Raw genomic sequence first — 26883 nt, forward strand, 5'->3', positions numbered from 1 at the left:
TGGCTACCACAGCATTCTGCAGCGATACGCCAAACCATCTGGTTTGCGCTTAGTGGGACTATCATTTGTTTTTCAACAGGACAATGACCCAAAACACACCTCCAGGCTGTGTAAGGGCTATTTGACCAAGGAGAGTGATGGATTGCTGAATCAGATTACCTGGTCTCCACAATCACCCGACCTCAACCCAATTGAGATGAATGCTCATCATATGTGGGAACTCCTTCAAGACTGTTGGAAAAGCATTCCTCATGAAGCTGGTTGAGAGAATGCCAAGAGTGTGCAAAGCTGTCATCAAGGCAAAGGGTGGCTACTTTGAAGAATCTCTAATATAAAATATATTTTGATTTGTTTAACACTTTTTTTGGTTACTACATGATTCCATATGTGTTATTTCATAGTTTTGATGTCTTCACTATTATTCTACAATGTAGAAAATAGTAAAAATAAAGAAAAACCCTTGAATGAGTAGGTGTGTCCAAACTTTTGAACTGGTACTGTATATGTCATAAGTAAAATCCTTAAGTGGGGAGTTATTAGAATTCCAAGTCTGGACAGTTAAAACCACCCTCAGACTTAGGAAGATGTAAAACGTTCCTTTTTATTCTATGAGTTTTATTTGCCCATATAAAGTCTGTTATGACAGAGTATACTTTTTTAAAGAATGTCTTCGGTGGGATAATTCATATTACCGAGAATAAGTATAAATACTTTGGGAGCCATGCCATTCTAAAGAGGTTTATTCTACCTGTTAGATTTATAGGAAGATTGTTCCATTTAATTAGGTCTGCTTTCATATTGTTAAGTAATGGGATAAAGTGATCTTTATTTATTTGTTGTTTGTTTTCACTTATTAAGCATCCTAAGTATTTTATATTTTTTGTGGTCCACTTAAAGGATTACTGTAGATCATTAGTTATTCTTTTTATTTTTCTTATTGCCATTATTATTATTTTTTTTCCACGTTAATTTTATATCCTGAGATTTTAGAGTTTTCTGAAAATATTTTTAGCAGGTGATGGGGGGGGGGCATTTCGTTTTAAGAATTTGTCAGGTATATCAGGATATCGTCTGCAAATAGGTTTAGTTTATATTCATGTTTACCAATACTGATACCTGTTACATTTGGGTCCTGTCTAATTATTTCTGCAAGCGGTTCAATTGCCAGTGCAAACAGGAAGGGGGAGAGAGGACATCCCTGTCTTGTGCCCCTTTCTAAAGCAATTTCATCTGATTATGTATTATGTGTGCATATTTTTGCTTTAGGACATTTATATAATATTTTTATTAAATGTATTATTTCAGCTGGAAAGTTGAAAGCTTCCAAAGTTTTTAACAGAAAAGGCCATTCAAGAAGGTCAAAATCCTTTTCGGCATCAACAGCCATTATTGATAAACCTATATCCAGTTTTTTTGCGTATTGTATTGAACTCAGTGTATAAGTCAATTGCAATATGACAATAATTCCATTTGTCCTAGCTTAAGTACTGAAAACCCTTATTACAGGTTTATGATCTTCATTTGACCTGGATTATGAGAGCAAAATAATCCTGCAGCAACAGGATTAAGTCCATAATGTTGCTTGATCAGTGGTTAGGCTATTAGCTGGTCAAAATGAGGCTACATGAAAAGTAGAATACTGTTAACATAACCGTGTGTTAGTGCGGGTTTTCAGTAAATGTATGTAAATTACAAAGCTCATCTTCATTTCCTGCGGCCCAGGAAATTCTCAGCGACAAAAGAGTGATCAAATGAAGATCCTACAGTGGCGAGGTCTGTAAGAGGGCGTTGACAACACCATAACCAAAAAGAACAGTGTCTCTAAAATGTTGCACTCGGCTTCTTCACTCTCAGCACTCCTTCCTCTTCTAAGACAAATCATAACTGTACTAGCAAGAGTAGCAGAAGTACAATTTATATATTGTTGAAGATGTGTTACAGTATGACAACTAATGTTTAAGAAATAGAATAGTGGCATTATAAGTTAAACTCCAAAAGAAAGTGATTATGATTGCGACACAACAGCAATGATGATGATATTGTTCCTTTCAGTGAAATGTTGAAACTGTGTGGCTTTTTGCAATACTGAAGACCAAACAAACCACACATTCTAAACCTACGGTGATCCTGTGGCTTGGATGGATGACTATTCTGTTTTCTGTCATTCGAAAGCTAAATTCCTAAACTTTTTACAAAACAAAACTTTAAAATAAATGACCATTGTTAATGGATTCCACTTGGAGTTTTGTATATTACAGTTTGTTGTTACGTTGTTATCAGTATGGACAGACGCCATCTGCTCAAAGACAAAAAGGAGAGAGCCATATATTTGTCATCACCACCATTAACAGACCACCACAGCAATGGGAGTGTGTCCAAGCAGTGTTCTGTATAACAATGAACAGTCTCACAACCCAGACTCCTTAATGTCTGATTCAATTGAGGCCATACAGTTTGATAGAGTGGAGGAAGTGGGAGACAAGGTTGTAGATAGAAAGAGAGAGAGAGAGGGGTACAGAGAGGGGGGAAGGAAACGAGAGGGAGAGAGATAATTATTTATTTTCTCTTTTGTACTTTAATTATTTGCACATTGTTACAACACTGTATATAGACATAATATGACATTCGAAATGTCTCTATTCTTTTGGAACTTTTGTAGTGTAACAGTAGATTTTTTATTGTTTATTTTATTTTTGTTCATTATCTATTTCACTTGCTTTGGCAATGTAAACATATGTTTCCCATGCCAATAAAGCCCTTTGAATTGAATTGAATTAAGAGAGCGAGAGAGAGCGAGAGAGGGGGGGGGTGGGGGGAAGAGAGAAAGAGAAGTGAAGGCCAGTTTAGGTCGTGTTGTTGTCATGGAACTGTAAAGGGCAGAGATCAAAAATAGATTTATTTCAACAGCAGCAGTTGCTAAACTCCCCTTCTCCTCCTCCTCCTCTCATCCTCCAACCTCGTTTCTTTCTCTGTCTCAGGGGCGTTTCTCAACACCAGTGGCTCAACTGAAACTCTGCCCAGAAACCCCTTAGTATGTCAGAGAGCCAGACACAGCCCAGACAACCACAGCCAAACACACAGAGCGAGAGAGAAGGAAAGCGAGACAGAGACCGAGAGTTCTAGGCAAGTGATGAGAGCACAGTGACTACTTGTCATTTTATCTCTCATTTGGTGATGTCAGCAGAGCTCAATTTACTAGACAGAAGCTTGACTGAGTTGATGGATACAGATGCCATTTTTCTTCAGTAAAACTACCCTGAGAAGTTTGGAGAAACTCCAGAGAAGAAGAGAAGACGGATCTTTATCACACTTTTGAATAGACCGTTCAGATAGGGGCAGAGTTCCTGCCCTGGTCTGATCTTGTGCGTTGTGATTCTCATAGAAGAGATAGTGAGATTCTTCTTCACTATGGCAGGCAGGGTGCATCTCCTGATTCTGGGTGAGTCATTTTTGTAAACTGTTTACACAGAAGTCATGTTGCCATGGAGAAGGTTGTGTGTTTGGGAGAGAAAGCACTAAACCAGACAGTGTTTATGTTTGGTCAGGGATGGTTAGATGAAGAATAAAGTAGAAGACGTGGCTGTTAAACTTGAAGAGGCGAATCCTAACTTGAATTGAATTTTCACTTAGTCTCCCATTGACATCAATGGATAACTAAATAAACATTTGACTTAAATTAGGAATCGCCTGAAATGCTAATGTGGAAATTCATTGGCAGGTCATCATGATTAGGGTCCCACAGGAGGTCACTACAGGTTTGAACACCTTTCAGTTTAGCCTGGTCCAAGATCTGTCCTTACTGTCTTGCCAACCTCTATGGTCATGGTCACGTGCCAAACACAAACAGATCTGGGACCAGGCTACTCTCAGGTTGCATTAGACATCATTCCTGACATAAGCTGAAACAGCATTTAGGAACAACTGAAAAAGGTTATAAAGTAAAGCGGAGTGGTTGAGATATTTTTAATCCTTTGTATTGAAAGGATTCAGATGAAATGTACCTCACTCTTCTCAATAATTGCAGGTTTAATGATATAATGGTTTAATCATATAATTTGAGAACATCTTTAAGACATAAGGTAGGGGGGCGAGCACGGCAAGTCCCTTTGAGATATTTGAGACGACCATGTGACATCTATGTGTGCCAAGGTTGGAATCCATTTAAACTCATGTTAATAGCCTGTTGAAATTGTTGAGTTGTACAGTTTATTGCAACTCTTTTACATGTGTGGCTAATATATCTGTCTTGCTTTCTTGTGAAATCACTTTTACGGCATGAGCGTTTATAACTTATTTCCAGTGAGTGGAAAATCAACCAGTACTTTTTACTGGTTCATTGAGTAAGACAGATCCATAGGGACACAGCTCTTAATGTGGAAACAATGACACTCATCAGAACTGAATGGAACCTAAAGGACAGACCGTTGTCATAACACTGAAGGACTTCTGGGAATCTGAGGACTAAAAGCCTGAAGGAGCACAGTCAGAGGAATTAGCAGTAGACAGAGAGACATCCAGAGAGAGACACTCTCCCTATTCTTCATCCTAGACTCCGGGTCCGTCTCTCTAAAGAGACCCTCTGTTCCTCTGCCTTTAACAGTGGTATTCTTATTCTGTGATCTCACCCTGAAGCACCCCACAGTCTGATAACACTCACACCCACTCACCCTCACCCAATTTGTCTTTGAAACTCACACATTTGCGTACACACACACACAAATCTAAAAAGTAAAAGAATGGAATTAAGAAATATAGAAATATATGTACAGTGCAATGAAAAAGTATTAGCCCCCTTTCTAATTTTCTCTACTTTTGTATATTTGTGATACTGAATGTTATCAGATCTTCAACCAAAACCTAATATTAGATAAAGGGAACATAAGTGAACAAATAACACAACAATTACATACTTAAGTTATGCCACACCCAATTCCCCTGTGTGAAAAAGTAATTGCCCCCATACACTCAATAACTGGTTGTGCCACCTTTAGCTGCAATGACTCCAACCAAATGCTTCCTGTAGTTGTTGATCAGTCTCTCACATCGCTGTGGAGGAATTCTGGCCCACTCTTCCATGCAGAACTGCTTTAACTCAGTGACGTGTGGGTTTTCAAGCATGAACTGCTCGTTTCAAGTCCTGCCACAACATCTCAATTGGGATTAGGTCTGGACTTTGTCTAGGCCATTCCAAAACTTCCAATTTGTTGCTTTTTAGCAATTTTCATGTAGACTTGATTGTGTGTTTTGGATCTTGCTGCATGACCCAGCTACGCTTCAGCTTCAGCTCACAGATGGATGGTCTGACATTCTCCTGTAGAATTCTCTGATACAGAGCAGAATTCATGGTTGCTTCTATTAGGGCAAGTCGTCCAGGTCCTGAGGCAGCAAAGCATCCCCAAACCATCACACCACCACCACCATGCTTGACCTTTGGTATGATGTTCTTACTGTGGAATGCAGAGTCACCTTGCCGTGGTCAAATGCGGTGGTTCACACTTTCAGTTTTGCGCGAATGCTGCCATCTATCCACGTTTTTTTGGTTTGGGTAGGTTTAAATAGTCACAGAGGGAAAAACATCCCCTATACACTTCCTGATGAACACAGTCACCGTGTCAGTGTATACGTCAATGTTATTCTCAGAGGCAACCCAGAACATATCCCAGTCCACGTGATCCAAACAATCTTGAAGCATGGATTCCGATTGGTCAGACGAGCGTTGAACAGTTCTTACCACGGGTACTTCCTGTTTGAGTTTCTGCCTATAGGAAGGGAGGAGCAGGATAGAGGCGTAATCTGATTTGCCGAAGGGAGGGCGGGGGAGGGCCTTGTAGCCGTCCCGGAATGGAATGTAGCAATGGTCGAGAGTTTTTGAAGCTCGATTGACGCAGACAATGTGTTGATAAAACTTCAGTAACATTTTCCTCAGATTTGCTTTATTAAAGTCCACAGCTAAAATAAATGCGGCCTCAGTGTAGTTCCTTGAGAGCCGTCTTGAGAGCCGTCTTGGTATCAGCTTGAAGGGGAATATATACGGCTGTGATGATGACTGAAGATAATTCTCTCGGGAGGTAATGCGGTCGACATTTGATTGTGAGGTATTCTAGGTCGGGTGAACAAAAGGACTTGAGTTCCTGTAAAATACCACAATCACACCATGAGTAGCTAATCATACACCTCCGCTTCTCTTTTTCCCGGAGAGGTCTTTATTCCTGTCTGCGCGATGTACTGAGAATCCAGCTGGCTGTGTGGAAGGGGACAGTATGGAAGGAGATCCTCGCAATGAGCTCGTCTACTTTATTGTCCAGGGACTGAACATTAGCGAGTAATATACTCGTAAGCAGTGGGTGGTATGCAGTCACACTAAGAGTCCAGCATCATGGAGCAGTCTCTGGGATAAGAGTAATTGCCTTGGGGGGTAAGAACAAAGGATCAAATTCAGGAAAGTTGTATTTCTGGTAGAAATGCTAGTGAATTACCGCCGCTCTAATATCCAAAAGTTATTTCCAGCTGTCTGTAATAACGCAAAGGACGTTCTGAGCTAATAAGGTGAGAAATAACACACACAAAAAATATGCAAAGTTGCTTAGGAGCCATGAACAGGGCGACCATGTCTATCGGCTCCATCTTGAAAGCTATGCAAAGGGAAATAGAATATAAGCCCTGAGAGGCACCTAAGGGTAGAATAATGACGAGCCATGATGTCAACTGTCACACTCTGGCAAAACAGTTATCTGTGGAGTGAAAACACAGTAGAGCCATTCTGCTACTCAGTTCAATGGTACCAGCTGGAAAGTTAGTGTCAGTCTTGCTGGCAGATGGAGTGGAGGTGGATAAATGGAGGGTTGTGAAGGGAGAGAACAAAACTACTGTCTCAGAGACCACTGTTTGACAGATGGTTCCTCAATGAAAACGTGCACTATTTATTTTTTCTTCATCTTTATAAAATGTTTTTTTCTTAATCATTTTTACTAGTTAGAGTGAAATAGAGAGCACCAGAAATGTGTAACTTAAAACAGTGCCTACATAACGTTTTGGAAAAATATTTCTGTGACCACAACATTCCACACTACTGTTGCCTCTTCTTTCCACTCATTACCACAATGGACTGACTACCCATTCATTATCATCCAGACTGAGGAGGTTTACAGTCATTATTCCTGGGAGAGAGGACATGGTCACCTCCGGACAGCTGTGTGCAGTTCAGGGGTTATTATGGGCAAATCCTGTGAGCCCAGTTGCCGTAGGAACAATCTGAGGAAATCCAGATAGGGGGTATACCTTTTCTGCACAGAGAGAGATAGCATTGCAAAGGCCTGGTTCAGTAAACCTTTCAAAACTATTGCTGCAAGTTCCTGTGCCTGAAACCTCTCCAACTGATTAATGTTACAACCTTACAATCATAGTCAAAGGTTGGTTCTACAAAAGTCATTTAGTCATGTACTTGTCAATATTGCACATGTTCAGGGTACTCCCCCAATACCATAATGGTCTTTGCTATCTGGGATCCTTGGGACGTCCCTACCCTATTGAAGTTGAAATGTAAAATGGCTAAGGTACGGGTGAAGGTTAGGGTTAGGTGAGGGTTATGGTTAGGCTTAGGCTTTAGGGTAGGGATGTCCTACGTATCCAGGATAGCACTGACCATACGATAATGGGACAACTTATTGGAGAATCTGCCTGTTTCTTACTCTACAGCTCTTCACCTTGCCCCGCTGATGGAACATGTATCAGGCTGTGGCCCAGGATTCTCTAAAAACAGGGAATTGTGCATTGGTATGTGCATTTTTCTCTTGTATTATATATTCTATATATACAGTATATCTCTTATATTTTGAATGATCATTCCCAGACCCCAACCATTCTACCTCTCTTCACACTTTCTCAATGCTTCTGTTTTTGACCCCAGATGAGAATGAGTGTAATGACTATGTTGAGGACCCTGAAACACCACCAATATGTGGTAATAATGCAGCATGCAGCAACACCGTAGGAAGCTACTACTGCCAGTGTGCTCCTGGGTTCAGATCATCAACACAACGGCTGAACTACACAGCTGACTCACCTGACAAATGTATAGGTAAACAACTCTCCTTTATAGTTACCTTATAGCATTTATATACATTGCAGTCCTGGCCAAAGAACACAGCACTGCTGCAATTTTGGAATCCATACACTTATTCACTATAGTGACTATACTATACTGAACAAAAATATAAACGCAACATGCAACAATTTCAAAGATTTTACTGAGTTACAGTTCATATAAGGAAATCAGTCAATTGAAATAAATAAATTAGGCCCTTATCTATGGATTTCACATGACTGGGAATACAGATATGAATCTGTTGGTGACAGATACCTTTAAAAAAAGGTAGGGGCATGGATCAGAAAACCAGTCAGTATCTGGTGTGACCACCATTTGCCTCATGTAGCGCAGCACATCTCTTTCGCATAGTTGATCAGGCTGTTGATTGTGGCCTGTGGAATGTTGTCCCACTCCTCTTCAATGGCTGAGTGAAGTTGCTAGATATTGGTTGGAACTGGAACACGCTGTCGTACACATCGATCCAGAGCATTCCAAACAATGGGTGACATGTCTGGTGAGTATGCAGGCCATGAAAGAACTAGGACATTTTCAGCTTTCAGGAATTGTGTACAGATCCTTGCGACATGGGGCCGTGCATTATCATGCTGAATCATGAGGTGATGGCGGCGGATGAATGGCACGACAATGGGCCTCAGGATCTTGTCACGGTATCGCTGTGCATTCAAATTGCCATCGATGAAATGCAATTGTGTTTGCTGTCTGTAGCTTATGCCTGCCCATACCATAACCCCACTGCCACCATGGGGCGCTCTGTTCACAACATTGACATCAGCAAACCGCTCGCCCACACGACGCCATACATGTGGTCTGCGGTTGCGAGGCCGGTTGGACGTCCTGCCAAATTCTCTAAAACAACGTTGGAGGTGGCTTATGGTAGAGAAATTAACATTCAATTCTCTGGCAACAGCTATGGTGGACATTCCTGCATTCAATTGCACGCTCCCTCAAAACTTGAGAAATCTGTGGCATTGTGTTGTGTGACAAAACTGCACATTTTAAAATGGCCTTTTATTGTCCGCTGTACAAGGTGCACCTGTGTAATGATCATGCTGTATAATCAGCTTCTTGATATGCCACACCTGTCAGATGGATGGATTATCTTGGCAAAGGAGAAATGCTCAATAACAGGGATGTAAACAAATTTGTTCACAACATTTGAGAGAAATAAGCTTTTTGTGCGTTATGAAAAATATCTGGGATCTTTTATTTCAGCTCATGAAACATGGGAACAGCACTTTACATGTTACCCTTATATTTGAATTCAGTATATATTCTATGTTAGCATTTGAGGTGTGACTGACTACTCCTTTCTCTGTCCCTCAAGACATCAACGAGTGTCGGGAGAATAAGGACGGCTGTGGTCCCAATGCCACGTGTAACAATACAATAGGGTCCTACTTCTGCATCTGCAATTATGGGTTTGACTCCAGTACTGGAGTGGAAATATTTTTTTGGGGCCAAGGAATCACATGTGAAGGTAAGATGCCATAGACAACTGGTGATAACACTAAATATCAAAAGATGTGTACAGTACATCCAGAGAGCGCTTCAGGCATATACAGGATGTCGTCATGTATGAAATGGTGAGAGTTTCCTATTCCTAAAGGTCTTTTTTACCTCCATGTAGATAGAAACGAGTGTGCGGAAGACATCACAATCTGCGGGAAGCATACACAGTGCTTCAACACACCAGGCGACTACTACTGTGTCTGCAACCCAGGGTTTGGCCTGAAGTCTGGCGAAGCTCAATTCACAGGGAATGGAGAATCATGTGAGGAAATAACAGATCAGAAAGCCACCACAGACCGGACAGCAACCACAGACAGTGAGGATGCTCAAGGTGATAAAGGTATGGGATGAATTGTATTATCACCCTGGATGGGTTTTCCAGAAATCCTGGTTGGAGGACTGCATATTTCCTGCTAATTCCAGGAATCTTCCAACCGGGATTTTGGGAAAACCTGTGAATTTTTAGAAAGTTAAATAATTTGATGTATTTTGCTCAATTGCTCCTCTTCCTCATGAAGCACCAGATACTAATTTCTTTATGACCAGAATGTGTAATTGATATTATGTGACTTGATTGGTTTTAGGTAGATGTGAACACCTTATGAAAATGTCACCTGTGCTTTCTGTCATTCCTTTGTAGATTTGTGTAAAATGAATAAGTCAATCTGTGGAGGGAATGGAATGTGCCATAATGCCGCCGATGGTGGCCATCGGTGTGCGTGCCATGCAGGATTCACCAACTACGGAGACCCGCAGGGGAAGTGTACTGGTGAGAATCACATTTATAGATCAGCATTCTCATTGAGATGGAGATTCAACATTCAAATTTCACAATACTTCCGCTGCATGATCAAGTTGTCAACACATTTTTTTCATTTAAGATTTTCATTTAAGATGCCTTATTCACTCATCTCTTCTATTTCCACAGAGTTGAACTGTGACACGTTTGTGAGTGAGAACCATCTTGAGCTGGTAAGCCACATGAGTATACAGTGTAATGATTCACACCTACAGGTATCTGCAGAACAAAATACAGACTAACGTCCTCCTCTCTTTCTCTCCTCATCCCTCGTTCTCAGGTCCTCCCAGTTCTGCAGGATGCTGTGGCCCTGATGAGGACCAGTTGTCTGGAGTTGAGTGAGAGTAAGACAACAGGACCAGTGGATGGAGAGGCCCTGCTAGAGGTACTACTGCTTATTTATATTAGAGTCCCTTATTTATATTAGAGGCCCTTATTTATATTAGAGTCCCTTATTTATATTAGAGTCCCTTATTTATATTAGAGTCCCTTATTTATATTAGAGGCCCTTATTTATATTAGAGTCCCTTATTTATATTAGAGTCCCTTATTTATATTAGAGGCCCTTCATTATATTAGAGTCCCTTATTTATATTAGAGTCCCTTATTTATATTGGAGTCCCTTATTTATATTAGAGGCCCTTCATTATATTAGAGTCCCTTATTTATATTAGAGGCTCTTATTTATATTTGAGGCTCATTATAACCCAGGCATCCATCATAAAGAGGTTGACATATGCAGGTTCAGACACAGCCCACACACATTAAGTAAAGAATACATGGAGTGAAACAACGACTGATGACCAGCATTGTTGGTACATCTAGCTTATAATAGAAACTAGCCTCCTCTCGCTGTATGACTTCTAACCATAGCATTGTGGTTAGTGTATGCCAAATATATAGTCATGTAAATTTGGTACTGGCATTCTTCTTCTTCTTTTTTTTCTTCTCTTATTTCTTGTGTTTTTATTTCATTTATTTATTTTATTAGTTATACTATTTTGATATTGAATACTGCAATGTTGGGTAGGGCTTGCAAGTTAAGCATTTCACTGTACTTGTGCATGTGACAAATAAAAGTCTCAGCCTCTCTAACTGTTTCTATGTCCCCCCTCCTCCCCCACCTCTCTCTGTGTCTCTGTAGGCTCTGTTGTCTGCTATAGACAGGCTCCTGTCTGGCGGGCCTCTGAATGATAACAAGAAAGTGAGTGTCTTGCTGGACCTGGTAGAGACTGCTCTGAGAATGATAGGACCTCTGCTGAAACACCCCCAGACCAGGAGGTCCAAATCTCACACCGGTAGGAGAACGTCCTGAACTCCAGTTTATGTTTAATTCCAGTGGTTTCCTGTTCCCCTCAAGAGTCCAGACACATAAACTCAGCCATGATTGTTTTGGCTTTTGAAGCCACTGTACGGAAGACAAGTTGTTATTCTACAAAGAAAGTTATAAGTTCATTTGTGGCCATTTTTTTATAGCTGGCAAAGTATTTCGTTAGGTTACATGGGTTACATTTCATAGCATAATTTCCTGTGTACAAGTCTGCCTCTATAGCAGATAACCATTCTGAGAGTTGTAACATCTCACCTAGGCCTGTTTGTAAAGATGTGAATGTATTTGCTTCCAGAGGTGGAGCTGTTGGTGCAGAGAAATGCCTCCTCACCCCAGGGTCCCTTCACCTTGTCCTCTACACACGCTCAGCTAGACAGCCACTGGGAGACTGCTGCTGGAGATGCCTCCTACCCAGGTTACCATCTTCATCATCCCCATCTTCATTTTCAACTTCAACACTGCCATCACAATCATCAGAACCAATCTTTATAATGTAATGTAATGATATAATGTGACGTGAAATTAAAGTACACAGTGTACAAACTCCTAGACTTAAACATATATCTATTCACTTTAATAATGTTTACATATCTTGCACTACTCATCTCATATGTATATACTGTATTCTATTCTATAATATTCTACTGTATCTTAGTCCATGCCACTGTCATTGCTTGTCCATATATGTATATATTCTTAAATTCCATTCCTTACTAGATTTGTGTGTATAGGGTATATGTTGTGAAATTGTTAGATATTACCTGTTAGATATTACTGCACTGTCGGAGCTAGAAGTATAAGCATTTCGCTACACCCGCAATAACATCTGCTAAACACGTGTATGTGACCAATAACATATGATTTGATTTGATGTGCTTTCTCAGGATTTGCGACAGTGTCCCTGCTCAGCTATAAGGGTCTGGAGACATCCACCAACCATTCCTTCTCAGGGCTGAAGGCACAGGAGGGCCACAGCTTCCAGATCAACTCCAAAGTGGTGACGGCTACCGTTAGTAACAAGAACACCACATTTCTCAAGGAGCCAGTCACATTCACCTTCTCCCATTTGAAGGAGGTGAGGAGCAAAATCATTACCCCTCTATCCCATTACAATGGTCTATGTGAATTCAGCAGTATCAAAACTTCTTCATATGATGCACTAGGTCTAAGAAAAGTGTCTGACACACCGAAATGTCAGCCTCTTGTTTGTCCCTCGAATACATTGTACATTGTTTTTTTACTTCTCTTCTATGGTATTTATGAATGTTGTTTCCCAGTCAGATGAAGGGAACTACACCTGTGTGTACTGGGATGCTGAGTTGGGAGACGGGACCTGGTCTGATCGAGGCTGTTTCCTGGTGCAGTCCAATGCCACCCACACCGTGTGCTCCTGCTACCATCTCAGCAGCTTTGCTGTTCTTATGGCTCTCTATGAGTTCAAGGTGAGGGGATTTCTCTATTAGTCTAGCTGTACTTCTGCTGTAAGATAGAGCAGGAACAATGCCTTTTCTAATAGTTTCATTTCACTTTCTATATAATTTTGCAATTTAGTTGTGCAATTGGAGATCGTTTGGCTTTTTAAAACGTTTGCATTCATTTGAGAACAGTGAATCCATGAAGACATTGTTTTGAGAATTTGTTCTGTGTCTTGCCTGGCTAGATAGGGCTCCATTATTGTTTATCCAGGGGTATGTTGTCTATATTAAGACACATCCATGAAAGTTGTGTCAGTCACTGTGACTGACAGGAGGTTGGTGGCACCTTAATTGGGGCTCGTGGTAATGGCTGGGAATAGGTGGAATGGTATCAGATACATCAAACACATGGTTTCCATGTGTTTGATGCCATTCCATTTACTCCGTTCCAGCCATTATTATGAGCCGTCCTCCCCTCAGCAGCCTCCACTGCTGTGACTATATGGTGACGTGTGTCTTCGTCTCCATTCATCCCTCCAGGACACATTCCAGCTGCAGCTGATCACCTGGGTGGGCCTGTCCCTGTCCCTGCTTTGTCTCTTCCTCTGCATCCTCACCTTCTCCCTGATCCGCTCCATCCAGAGCACCCGCAATACCATCCACCTCCACCTCTGCCTCAGCCTCTTCATCGCCAACCTGATCTTCCTCATCGGCATCTCACGCACTGAGAACCAGGTAAGCTTTCATCCAACCAATCACATTCGCTCTGCCCTCAAGGCAGAATTGCCCTCGGAACAAGATTGAATAAGGAAAACTCCACTGAGCCTTTCTGGGCGTGGGAGGTCAGAGGATGTGACAATGTGTGTAACATTTACATGTGGCATAGGCGCTGTGTCTATGTTGATAGAGGTAATTTTTTTTGTTGTTGTTGTGGGTAACTTCTCGTATTGTGAATCTTATCACTTTCAACAGTATCTGTCCTTTCTTTCACATTTAGTTTTCTTGATCACTCTCACCCCTTAATTTCCTTTCTCTTCATCCCTCTCTCCTCTCTTCCTCAGGCTGGCTGTGCAGTGGTGGCAGGGTTACTTCACTTCTTCTTCCTGGCAGCGTTCTGCTGGATGTGTCTGGAGGGAGTGCAGCTCTTCAGGATGGTGGTCCTGGTCTTCAACACCACCTTCAGGCCCCTCTACATGATGGCGGGGGGCTATGGAGTTCCTGCTGTCATCGTCGCCATCTCTGCCCTCGCCAACGCCAAAGGATACGGCACTGAGCGCCAGTGAGTGGCCACTACATCGATCCCAGATAGTGTCATCTCCTGACTGGATTCCCTATATCCATTTGTCTGACTCTCTGTCCTTCTGTCTGTTGTGTACTATAGAGATCAGGTATTCATGTGTATTCATGTGTGTATTGTGTGTTTTAGCTGCTGGCTCAACCTGGAGGATGGATTCATTTGGAGCTTCTTTGGCCCTGTCTGTATCATCATCATGGTGTGTATCACAGATCAGAGGTGGAATAGTTTCATCAGTCCTACTTACAATGTTTTGTGTCATGTTACAGTTCTACTTATCTCCCTCTCCCCTCCTAGGTAAACGTGTTTTTCTTCCTCATCACAGTGTGGAAGTTGGCCCAGAAGTTCTCCAGCCTGAACCAGGACCTCAACAACCTCCGCAAAATCAAGTGAGTCGGCAAAGAAACAGACATTCTCACACATAGCTGTGTTATAGCCCATAACAAAGGACCACTGTTTTTCCTGGCCAGAACATGTGAGGAAAAAAACAGGCCTTACTGAATGATGTGTTGTGACCAATGCTCTCAATCTGACTTTGTGTGTGTTTGTCGCCTCCTGCAGGGCGTTCACCATAACTGCAGTGGCTCAGCTGTGTGTGCTGGGCACTATGTGGATCTTTGGCTGTTTCCAGTTTGAGGAAAGCACGCTGGCCATGTCTTACCTGTTCACCATCCTCAACAGTCTGCAGGGGGTCCTGGTGTTCCTCATGCACTGCCTGCTCTCTAAACAGGTACGTCACGACTCAAGACTCTGTCAACCAGGGTCCTTGAAGCACTCCTAATATGGACATCATGCATGTGGTCCTCTGTAGCTCAGCTGGTAGAGCACGGCGCTTGTAACGCCAAGGTAGTGGGTTCGATCCCCGGGACCACCCATACACAAAAATGTATGCACGCATGACTGTAAGTCGCTTTGGATAAAAGCGTCTGCTAAATGGCATATTATATTATTATTATGCAGGGGAGTTCAAACTGTTAGGCTTGGTGGGATGAAATGTAATCTCAGTAGTGGGCCGTGGACCAAAAAACCTTAAATAACATTGCTCATCAATACATAAGATCATTCTGGAAGCTTCTGGTGGGCCAAACCAAATGTCAAGGACCAAGTTTGGCTTTTGGGCCTCACTTTGGACGGCTCTGCTGTAGACAAAGAAAAGCCTGGGGGGAGTCAGTCCTGTCCAGCATGGATGTGTTGTATTTCTAATCGATAGGTTATACCAGAGCCATATATTTAGAGAGTTAGGCCAACTTTTAGAATTCTGAATATTGTTCTAATTCTAGATATTCAGTTACATAGCATTGTTTAAATATTCCCCATAAATGTTAATGGGGAGCTAACATGGCTGCCATAGAATGTTGTACTGTCATGTAAATGCATCATTATGGTCATTCTAGACATTCATGGCCCAACTCTCTAAATACATGGCTCTGGGTTATACTACTTTGGCTGAATTCCAAATGAGTTGTTAAGTGTTTAAAGAATACTGATTGGTTTTAGTTTACTGTAGGGCCTACAGTTAAGGGTAGGCAAATATGTGCTTGTTGGACTCATAACAAATATGGTGGATAATGAAGATGTTGCATGAAGGCTGTTTAAATCAAATCAAATTGTATTTGTCACATGCACTGAATACAATAGGAGTATACCTTACATTTGAATTGCTTACTTACAAGCCCTTAACCAACAATGCAGTTTTAAGAAAGAATACCTAAAAATATATAAAAAAATAAAAGTAACAAATAATTAAAGAGCAGCAGTAAAATAACAGTAGCGAGGCTATATACAGGGGGTACCGCTACCGAGTCAATGTGCGGGGGAAACGGTTAGTCTAACATTGAAAGAAATGGTCAAGGTTCCTGTCTATGTAAATTGACGTTCCCTCTCTCGCGCAAGCATGCTTTACCGCATGCTCAAACATGGTCACACTAGAGAAGGAACGCCCACTTACAGAGACAGGAACCGTGACCCTTTTTTAAAATGGGAAACTGCCCAATAACAGCTGGTTCTGGTCTACTTATTCCCTCCCCCCCACCCCCGCTCGACCAAAGGAAATAAGCCTGTTAGATGTCTCGCTTTCTCTACCGTCTCTGCTCATAGTGCTCTCTTCTGCACCTTGTAGGTGAGAGAGGAGTATGGCAAGATCCTGGACAGCGTCTGTGAACCACGGAAGACGAAGTACTCTGAGTTTTCCTCCAACCAGTCAAGCAACAGCAAATCACAGGTATTAACTCTTACTAATTGAGTAGCCAATATCTAAAAGACCAGAAAGTCCTTCAATGTGATGTACTTACGCCCTCCAACACAGTTGAGTTTGAGTGACACCGAACACGAGGCAATGTTCTGCAAAAAAGTTATACTAGGTAAAGTTCTGCGTGGTAAAGTTCTGCGAGTAAAAGTTCTACCATATTTATTGTTTACAGGAAGGTAATTCAATATATTCTGACGAACTGGCCTTGGAAAAATAATGGGATGGTAAAATCTATTTCTGTCATGGGCTAAGAAATTCTAGATCTTGAAGTGCAATCCATTTAAATAGATCCTCAAGGAAGATGGATTGCTTTGAATATACTACTTGATGATAAACAGAAATGGCTCATAAATGTATATGGACTGAATAATGACAATCCAAACTTCTTTGAAAATATTTATAATAATCTAATTAGATACAAATAACATGGTAAGGGAAGGAAGTCAGTGGACCGTAAAGGCAATCATACTACCAACTATCACCCTCTGGTGCTCAAAGAGATATGAATATTATGGGCACATTGGAATTTACTGATATTGGCTCAAAAACCGGATCTTGTAAGATATACTTGGAGGAGGCTTAATCAAGCTAGTCGGATGTATTATTTTCTGGTATCCTTATCTATGGTGCCAAAAGTGAAAAAAGTATTGATTGAGGATCGAATGTGATCATATCATCAACTTATATTGTAGCGGGTGATTTTGATGGAGTCAGGCGCAGGAGGGTAAATCACAGAATAAATGGTTTATTCGGCAAATACAGCGGTACGCAGCAATGCGTAAAACACTACAGTGCGGTATAACGGCACACTGGAGAAAACAAAGCACAGGGTGAACATCCCGGCGATACAAATATATAAAGCTCCACCGAATATAATAAACAATCACACACAAAGACATGGGGGGCAGAGGGAATACGTATACAGGTACTGATGAGGGGATATGAACCAGGTGTGTGTAAAAACAAGACAAAACAAATGGAATGATGAGATGAGGAGCAGCAGTGGCTAGAAGGCCGGTGACGATGAACGCTGAAGCCTGCCCGAACAAGGAGAGGAGGCAGCTTCGGAGGAAGTCATGACAGTACCCTCCCCCCCTTGATGTGCAGCTCCAGCAGCGCGCCGACACCGGCCTCGGGGACGGCCAGGAGGACGCGGAGCAGGGCGATGGTGGAAATCCCGCAACAGGGAGGGATTGAGGATATCCCTCACCGGGACCCAGCACCACTCCTCCGGACCGTACCCCTCCCACTCCACGAGGTACTGAAGGCCCCCCACCCGATGCCTCGAATCCAGGATGGAATGGACGGAGTACGCTGGGGCCCCCTCGATGTCCAGAGGGGGCGGAGGGACCTCCCGCACCTCAGACTCCTGGAGCGGACCAGCCACCACCGGCCTGAGGAGAGACACGTGAAACAAGGGGTTAATATGGTAATCAGGAGGGAGTAGTAACCTATACGTAACCTCGTTTACGCTCCTCAGGACTTTAAACGGCCTCACAAACCGCGGGCTCAGCTTCCGGCAGGGCAGGCAGAGGGGCAGGTTCCGGGTCGAGAGCCAGACCCGATCACCTGGTACAAAGACGGCACATACCGCAGCCCAGCTGGGCACTGAGGTGGAGATGGCTCTGTGCGTAACGTCCGCTCTATGGTGGTCAGTCCAGACGTCTTTCTTCTTCACGAAAAAGAGACTTGAGGAGGCGAGTAAAGTGGAGGGCCGTATGAACCCCTTGCACAGGGACTCGGAGACGTATGTCTCCATAGCCTCCGTTTCAGCCTGTGACAGGGGACATACATGACTCCTGGGAGGCACAGTGTCTTAACCGGAGGTTTATCGCGCAATCCCCCGCCCGATGGGGTGGTAATTTGGTCGCCTGCGTTTTGGAAAACATGTGCGCCAAGTCGAGATATTTGGGGGGAATGCGCACGGTGGAGGTAGTGTCTGGACTTTCCACCGTGGTTGCACCAACGGAAACAGCTAGACACCTACCCTGACACTCTTGCGACCACCCCGTGAGAACCCTCTGCGGCCATGAAAAGGTGGGGTTGTGTAGTGCTTGCCAGGGAAGACCCAACACAACAGGGAAATCAGGGCTCAATAATATAAAAGGTGATTTGCTCCCTATGGGTCTCCTGCGTAATCATTGTGACTGGTGCTGTAACCTCCCTAACAAAACCTGACCCTAATGGTCGACTGTCAAGTGCTTTGATGGGCAATGGAATGGATAGGGGAACCAATGTAATACATAGACTATTAGCTAAAGACCTGTCCATAAAGTTCCCAGCTGCGCCTGAATCGACCAGTGCCTTACACTGGGGAACTACCGTGTAATCAGGGAAGTGGACGTGGATGGTGAAGTGTACAGCAGAGGGCTCTGAACGAGTGTGGGTTTGCGCTACCTGGGGTGACGCGAGAGTGCCCTGCCTGCCGCCTTCAGACCCAGAAGAACTCTGGCGACAGCGTGCAGCAGAATGTCCTCTCTTGCCACAAGAGAGACACTGGATCTGTCGTTCTCCGTTCTCCCGGATCGCTGCACCACCCAGCTCCATCGGCACGTGATCCGGGTTGAAGGGGGATGAAACGGGCAGGCCCCTTCCAGGAAGTCTTATCGAAGCCAGCAGGTTGTCCAACCGGATGGCCATGTCCACCGCCCGGAAGAGGCGAGCGAACTCCCCATAGTTGTCCAACGCGTCTCCTCCTTCACTCCAGACCGCGTTGGCCCATTCCAGAGCTCTCCCCGAGAGGCAGGAGACGAGGGCGGACACCTTCTCCCGCTCCGATGGAGCCGGGCTGATGGTGGAAAAATAGAGGTCCAGCTGCAGGAGGAAACCCTGGCAGCGGGCCGCTGTCCCGTCGTATTCCCTCGAGGCGCTGGGGTGTGGGTGGCTGGATCCGGTCGCTCAGCTGGTTCCGAAGGGTCGGTTCCTCTCCTCTCCAGGCGCTGGACAACCTGGAGAACCCGATCCATCGCGTCGCCCAAGCTGGCTAACATGTTGGAATGCTCCCGGACCCGCTCAACGACCCCATGCATATTCTCCGCTCCTGCTGACTCCATGCTGTTGGGTGTATGATTCTGTAGCAGGTGATTTTGACGGAGTCAGGCGTAGGAGTGTAAATCACAGAATAAATGGTTTATTCAGCAAATACAGCGGTACGCAGCAATGTGTAAAACACTACAGTGCGGTATAACGGCACACTGGAGAAAACAAAGCACACGGGTGAATATACTGACAATACAAATATATATGGCTCCACCGAGCTATCGTCACCTCCACAATAAACAATCACACACAAAGGCAGGGGTGCAGAGGGAATAATTATACAGGTACTGATGAGGGGATATCAACCAGGTGTGTGTAAAAACAAGACAAAACAAATGGAATGATGAGATGAGGAGTGGCAGTGGCTAGAAGGCCGTTGACGACGAACACTGAAGCCTGCCCAAACAAGGAGAGGAGGCAGCTTCGGAGGAAGTCGTGACATATATCCCTCCATATAACTATGACAGACTTTCCACAAGGACAGGGATATTTAAAATTGTACCTGGGTTTATTGGCTGACAGAATTTTCTTAACAAAAACTAAGGACTTCATAACATACTTTTTCTTGCACAATACAGGTTCAGCGGACCCACTTATCATATGGGAGGCCATTCAATTGAAATTCATCCCCCCAAAAATCGGTCAACAGCGAAAAGACTTACAACAGAAATGGAAAATCTGACATTGATGAATGTACTACAGAAGCACTGAATAATCTATACACAAAGTAAAAGGAGTCTGAGGAACTTATTCAAGAAAAATCGTGTTTCACTTATCTAAAAAACAAGTTTTTCCTAAACATTCAATATAGAAACACAACCAAAAATAACCTACAGAAAATAGTTACAAAGATGGAGAAATGCTTATCTATATTTCAAACGAATGTTCTCTTGTCAAGTTCCTCAAATCTCATTTGATGATGAGTTTTGTGATATCCTTCTCCCAAAAAATCATCTTAAACTATTTGAGGCACCCAGAAAATATTGTGAGTGCCTAATTACACAGGACAAACTATCGTTGGCACTTGACTCCTTTCAGACGTGGAAAACCCCTGGCCTTGATGGCATTCCAATAGAGATATATTAAACTTTTTATGAACTACTGAAAGATCCATTACTATTATGTTTTAATTACTCTTATATTAATTGCCACCTGTCGGACACAGAAAGAGGGACTGATCACTCTCTTACTGAAGCAGGAGCCAGGGAGGCAGTAAAAAAGACCCAGTAACTTTAAAAGATTGGAGGCCCCTCAACCTTCAATGTTGCACCGCAAAAATATTTGCTAAAAATATATATTTTAATTAAAAAGGTCCTACCAGACATTATTCATCACGATCAGATGGGATTCTTAAAAGGAATATATATTGGAGACAACATTACACAACTACTAGAAATAATTGAAAACTATGAGAATGCAGGGAAACCAGGTATAATCTTTATAGCAGATTTTGAGAAAGCCTTCGATACTGTGCGTCTAGATATTTTTTTACTTTTGCAGAATCTCTCATAAGATGGGTAGAAGTCATGTACAACAATCCTTTATGTAAAATAATAAATAACGGTTACTTCTCTGAGAATGTTGAATAGTCAAGAGGAGTAAAACAAGGTTGCCCTCTGTCACCAGACTTATTTATTATAGCCATTGAACTGTTAGTTGTAAAAATCTGATCTAATGATAACATTAAAGCTGCACTTTGCAGAAATCGCTCTGCCATTTTCTGGTTGCAAAAATTCTAATTTCAGTTTATGTGACAAAACAAGCACATATACTGTAGAGAATCATTGTACCATCTAAACTGCAAAAATTTTGTATTTTCAGCTGGTGTACAAAACTGAAATTAAAAGATGCAAAAACTAAACTTAAGAATGGGAAGCATAGAAATAGCTCACAGAACAGATCTACCGCTTCTTAGACTTTCAATGAGAATGACAGATCTATAACTCACTTTTCTATGTGAATTTGGTCGCCCAAAAAGTTACATATTGAAGCTTGAAGGGGCAAAACATTTATGGATTAGAGACAAAAGTATTGATGTACGCCAATGATTCAAGTCCTCAATCTTCAAACTTGAAGGGCCTTATTGAGGACCTGGATAATTTCTCCAGTTTCTCTGGACAAAACCCAACTATGATAAGTATAGTAGTATAGTATAGTACTATATTATGGATTGGGTCTCTAAAATATATAAACTTTAAATTGCCATGTGGCCTCCCGATTTAATGGGTGGATGGTGAAGTTGATGTGCTTGGTGTACATATACCAGCAAAGTTTAACAATCTTGGAACTATTAACTTTGATAGAAAACTTAGCAAAATAGATAAGATCCTTAAATCGTGGAGAGGGAAATCCCAGTCCATCTACAGGAAAGTTACACTGATTAATTCTCAATTGATATCACAGTTTACATGTTTGTTCATGGCTCTACTGACTTCAGGAGAATCCTTTTTCAAGTCATGCGAGAAAAAAATATTTCATTTTAATGGCAAACCAGATTAAGTTAAACGGGCATATTTATATAACCAACATGAGTTTGGATATTAAGGCATTAAACCGCTCTCTTAAAGCCTCTATTATACCAAAATAATATCTAAATCCAAACTGGTTTTCCAGCAGGATACTAAGAGGCACATCCTATGTTCAAAAGGGGGCTTTTTGCTGTTATACTGATTAAAACAAACGATTTCCAGTGGATTGATAACAGATCCCAGTTTAAAGTATTCTTATTTTTAAATGAAGCCATACAGAGCTGGTTAAAATTCCAATTTCATCCTCCAGAAGAGGCAGAACAAGTATTACAGCAAATAATATAAACTCCAAGGTACTGATAGATGAAAAAAAGTTATCATGTTTACGAATGACAATGTAAATAAGTACGGTCAAATTATGTCACACAAGAAATTAACAAATGTGTATGGCGATAAATTCTCAATACAAAAGTATAACCAACTCATTGCAGCTCTGCCACAAAAATAAAATGTATCAGTTTCAATATAGGGTTGAGGTTTGACAACTATGCAGCATAAAATTCAAGATAGTTGGGAACAGGTTTTTGATGTCCCAATACCATTGAATCGGGTTGATGAACTGATATACAGTACAAAACAAAAATTGGACACATCAATAAGTTATTTTCAATGTAAACTACTATATAAAATTCTCACAACAAAATTAATGCTCAATATATGGGACATTGAACAGTCAGTCCTGTGGAGACTATGTCATGAGGAAACACAATAAATAGATTATCTCTTTTGGTACTGTCCTTCGGTGACTCGGTTTTGGAGTCAGGTCCAGGAGTGGTTGTTAAGTCATAATGTCTGTGTTCAGATGGACCTACAAACAGCACTGTTAAGAGATCTGAAAAACAACGATCAATCAATGGGAAATATGATTATACTCTTAGGTAAAGTATTTATCTTTAGGGCAATCTTGGAAGAAATGGTACAAATAGAGAGGTTCAAGACATCACAGTAAAATATAAGGATGTTTTGTAAAAGGAAATAGAAAAAATGGTAGTGTACTGGGAAAGATGGGTTAGTCTGTGGACATCTGAGGGTTGGAATTAAGATTAGATTGTACTGTATATGTGAGCGAAGATAGCTGTGAGTAGCAGTAGAAGAAGTATTGTTGGCTGTTAGTTTTCTACAATCAGGGGAGGGGTGGTAGTGTTCATATATATATATATATATATATATATAGTGGGGAAAAAAGTATTTAGTCAGCCACCAATTGTGCAAGTTCTCCCACTTAAAAAGATGAGAGAGGCCTGTAATTTTCATCATAGGTACACGTCAACTATCCAGAAAATCACATTGTAGGATTTTTAATGAATTTATTAGCAAATTATGGTGGAAAATAAGTATTTGGTCAATAACAAAAGTTTCTCAATACTTTGTTATATACCCTTTGTTGGCAATGACACAGGTCAAACGTTTTCTGTAAGTCTTCACAAGGTTTTCACACACTGTTGCTAGTATTTTGGCCCATTCCTCCATGCAGATCTCCTCTAGAGCAGTGATGTTTTGGGGCTGTCGCTGGGCAACACGGACTTTCAACTCCCTCCAAAGATTTTCTATGGGGTTGAGATCTGGAGACTGGCTAGGCCACTCCAGGACCTTGAAATGCTTCTTACGAAGCCACTCCTTCGTTGCCCGGGTGGTGTGTTTGGGATCATTGTCATGCTGAAAGACCCAGCCACGTTTCATCTTCAATGCCCTTGCTGATGGAAGGAGGTTTTCACTCAAAATCTCATGCTTTGGGGCAGAAAAACAGCCCCAAAGCATGATGTTTCCACCCCCATGCTTCACAGTAGGTATGGTGTTCTTTGGATGCAACTCAGCATTCTTTGTCCTCCAAACACGACGAGTTGAGTTTTTACCAAAATGTTCTATTTTGGTTTCATCTGACCATATGACATTCTCCCAATCCTCTTCTGGATCATCCAAATGCACTCTAGCAAACTTCAGACGGGCCTGGACATGTACTGGCTTAAGCAGGGGGACACGTCTGGCACTGCAGGATTTGAGTCCCTGGCGGCGTAGTGTGTTACTGATGGTAGGCTTTGTTACTTTGGTCCCAGCTCTCTGCAGGTCATTCACTAGGTCCCCCCGTGTGGTTCTGGGATTTTTGCTCACCGTTCTTGTGATCATTTTGACCCCACGGGGTGAGATCTTGCGTGGAGCCCCAGATCGAGGGAGAATATCAGTGGTCTTGTATGTCTTCCATTTCCTAATAATTGCTCCCACAGTTTATTTCTTCAAACCAAGCTGCTCACCTATTGCAGATTCAGTCTTCCCAGCCTGGTGCAGGTCTACAATTTTGTTTCTGGTGTCCTTTGACAGCTCTTTGGTCTTGGCCATAGTGGAGTTTGGAGTGTGACTGTTTGAGGTTGTGGACAGGTGTCTTTTATACTGATAACAAGTTCAAACAGGTGCCATTAATACAGGTAACGAGTAGAGGACAGAGGAGCCTCTTAAAGAAGAAGTTACAGGTCTGTGAGAGCCAGAAATCTTGCTTGTTTGTAGGTGACCAAATACTTATTTTCCACCATAATTTGCAAATAAATTCATAAAAAATCCTAAAATGTGATTTTCTGGAGAAAAAAAATCTAAATTTGTCTGTCATAGTTGACTTGTACCTATGATGAAAATTACAGGCCTCTCTCATCTTTTTAAGTGGGAGAACTTGCACAATTGGTGGCTGACTAAATACTTTTTTCCCCCACTGTATATGTATATATATATATATATATATATTTAAAAAATAGGGGGATTAGAAATTAGGCAAACATTTGCTTGATAGAACCCAGAATCTGTAATATTAAGACTGATCTGCAAGTTAAAGTTATGCAAGGCAACGTTATGCATAAAATATTACATATACTGTATTATCCAAAGGATATAAGCATATTAGAATATGTAGATACAAGTCCAATGTGCATTCATCCAAACTTCAGAGTACTTCAAACTCAATTTCTCAGAGAGGGCACAGGGTTAATGGATTTGACAATTTGGAACATTTGTTTTACAGCGCATTGTAAAATTCATACTTCTTTCCCCATCCAGAGACATCTTTAATTAATCAGTCCATTCATTTAATCGTTAATCATTACTGACCGTGGTTTGGGACTTCATGTCAGGCCTGAGCAGAGGTGTGATCAGTCTAGTCGTTTCCTTCTAATGAGATTGCTCAAAGGGCATTTAAAAAACCTTTCAAAGCACAACAAAGGAGGAAAAGAACTGTCATTTTTTAACATTTCCATTACATTGGCAAACATGTGATTCTGGGCCAGAGCCGGAGCTCCATAAAGACAAGGAGGTGGGTGAGGAAGGTGTTAAGTGGAGCATTTTGTCTGGCGGGTGAGAGAGCGAGACAGCAGAGCCACTTGTACATTAATAATGTAGTTGGTTTTTGACTAAAATCAAAAACCAAGTGATTGACGTTGTTGTCTGTCTGTGCCCTCTCTCTGTCTGTGTCCCCCAGACATCCAAGAGCGTCCAAAACACGGGAGAGTCTCAGATCTAGAAAGGGGGCTAGACGCTGGTTGCTGGACATGACCCATGATGCCTGCCCTTGTGACCTCCTAGCAACACCTGGGAGTTTTATAAAACCATAATCACCCTGGTTTAATGACAGGCATAAGTTAATGCTTGCCAGGTCACAGATCTGTTTGTGCCGTCTTGCCAAAAGAGCACAAAAGGACCAGGATAGATTGATGGAATGGTTGATGTCAATTATTTTGTTACAACTATATTTAGCTTTAAGCAATATTGTGCACATTTTTTAAAGATTCTGTAAATATTACTGTACTTTCTCATTGGGCTGGCCTGGATATTATTTTAAGATAATACTCCAAAGAGTAACGATAACAAAGTTATATATTGTTTTACACTGATTTTCCTATTGACAGTTTCATGTGTGTCTTTTTCCAACCCTGATATTCTTTGGATCATATAATGCGGATGAAAAACCCCCCCTCCTACTGTAGTGGAGTGGACTAGTCCTGCATGGTTTAACCAATGACAACTCATCATGGATTATTACATTATGCATTATCCAGGTACTTTCTCTGATCTTAAAAGACATAACAGATGAAAGCAACAAATGATACAAATAGTCATAAGCTATCATGGTTATATTTTTTAAATCATTGTTTAAAACATAACCATCAAAGGTCGAGTTGTGAGTCAGATTGAAATGTATATTTTGTGTATATAGTTTTATAATTTTATCTCAATTTTGAAAGGGATCAACCCGTAAATGTACAAGAATCATGATCATGACTGTTCAATTTTTTCTAGTAAGGTGTGCATCATGTCAAATAAGGACAAATTAAAATCATTGTAAATATTTTCTTTGTGGAGATCATTTGAATGACAGTTTTTTTACTGGGAAATGGCATGCTTTGAACACTGTGCTGTAATTTCCCTCTGTTTTTAGACTTTATTTGCCATGCGATATTTTAATAAAATAAAATATTCAAATATTTTGAATCTGTGTAGCTTGATTTTAATTTTGTTAAATGTGGTTCAAAATACTGTATATCTAAGAAATGTTTGTCTATGTCCGCTTTTTAGATTAAGGCAACTGCAGTACGTGTAGCGTACCTGAATCTGATGTGGAATTGTTTTGAGAAGGTT

At 41.7% G+C, this 26883-nt stretch overlaps 1 protein-coding gene across 1 annotated transcript; it reads left to right on the forward strand.

The window, feature by feature from the left end:
* Positions 1 to 3017: 3017 nt before the first annotated feature.
* LOC121568850 (adhesion G protein-coupled receptor E5) lies at positions 3018 to 26506 on the forward strand. Its single transcript, XM_041879303.2, has 19 exons — positions 3018 to 3439; positions 7696 to 7773; positions 7907 to 8077; positions 9432 to 9584; positions 9735 to 9956; positions 10257 to 10385; positions 10545 to 10588; positions 10696 to 10800; positions 11560 to 11713; positions 12041 to 12160; positions 12630 to 12820; positions 13023 to 13187; positions 13701 to 13895; positions 14222 to 14439; positions 14587 to 14653; positions 14752 to 14843; positions 15016 to 15184; positions 16574 to 16675; positions 25727 to 26506. The coding sequence occupies exons 1-19, from the start codon at positions 3409 to 3411 to the stop codon at positions 25766 to 25768; spliced, it is 2448 nt and encodes an 815-aa protein (XP_041735237.1). The 5' UTR covers positions 3018 to 3408; the 3' UTR covers positions 25769 to 26506.
* Positions 26507 to 26883: the final 377 nt, after the last annotated feature.

Source organism: Coregonus clupeaformis, chromosome 7, assembly GCF_020615455.1.
Source record: "Coregonus clupeaformis isolate EN_2021a chromosome 7, ASM2061545v1, whole genome shotgun sequence".
Lineage (NCBI taxonomy): Eukaryota > Metazoa > Chordata > Actinopteri > Salmoniformes > Salmonidae > Coregonus > Coregonus clupeaformis.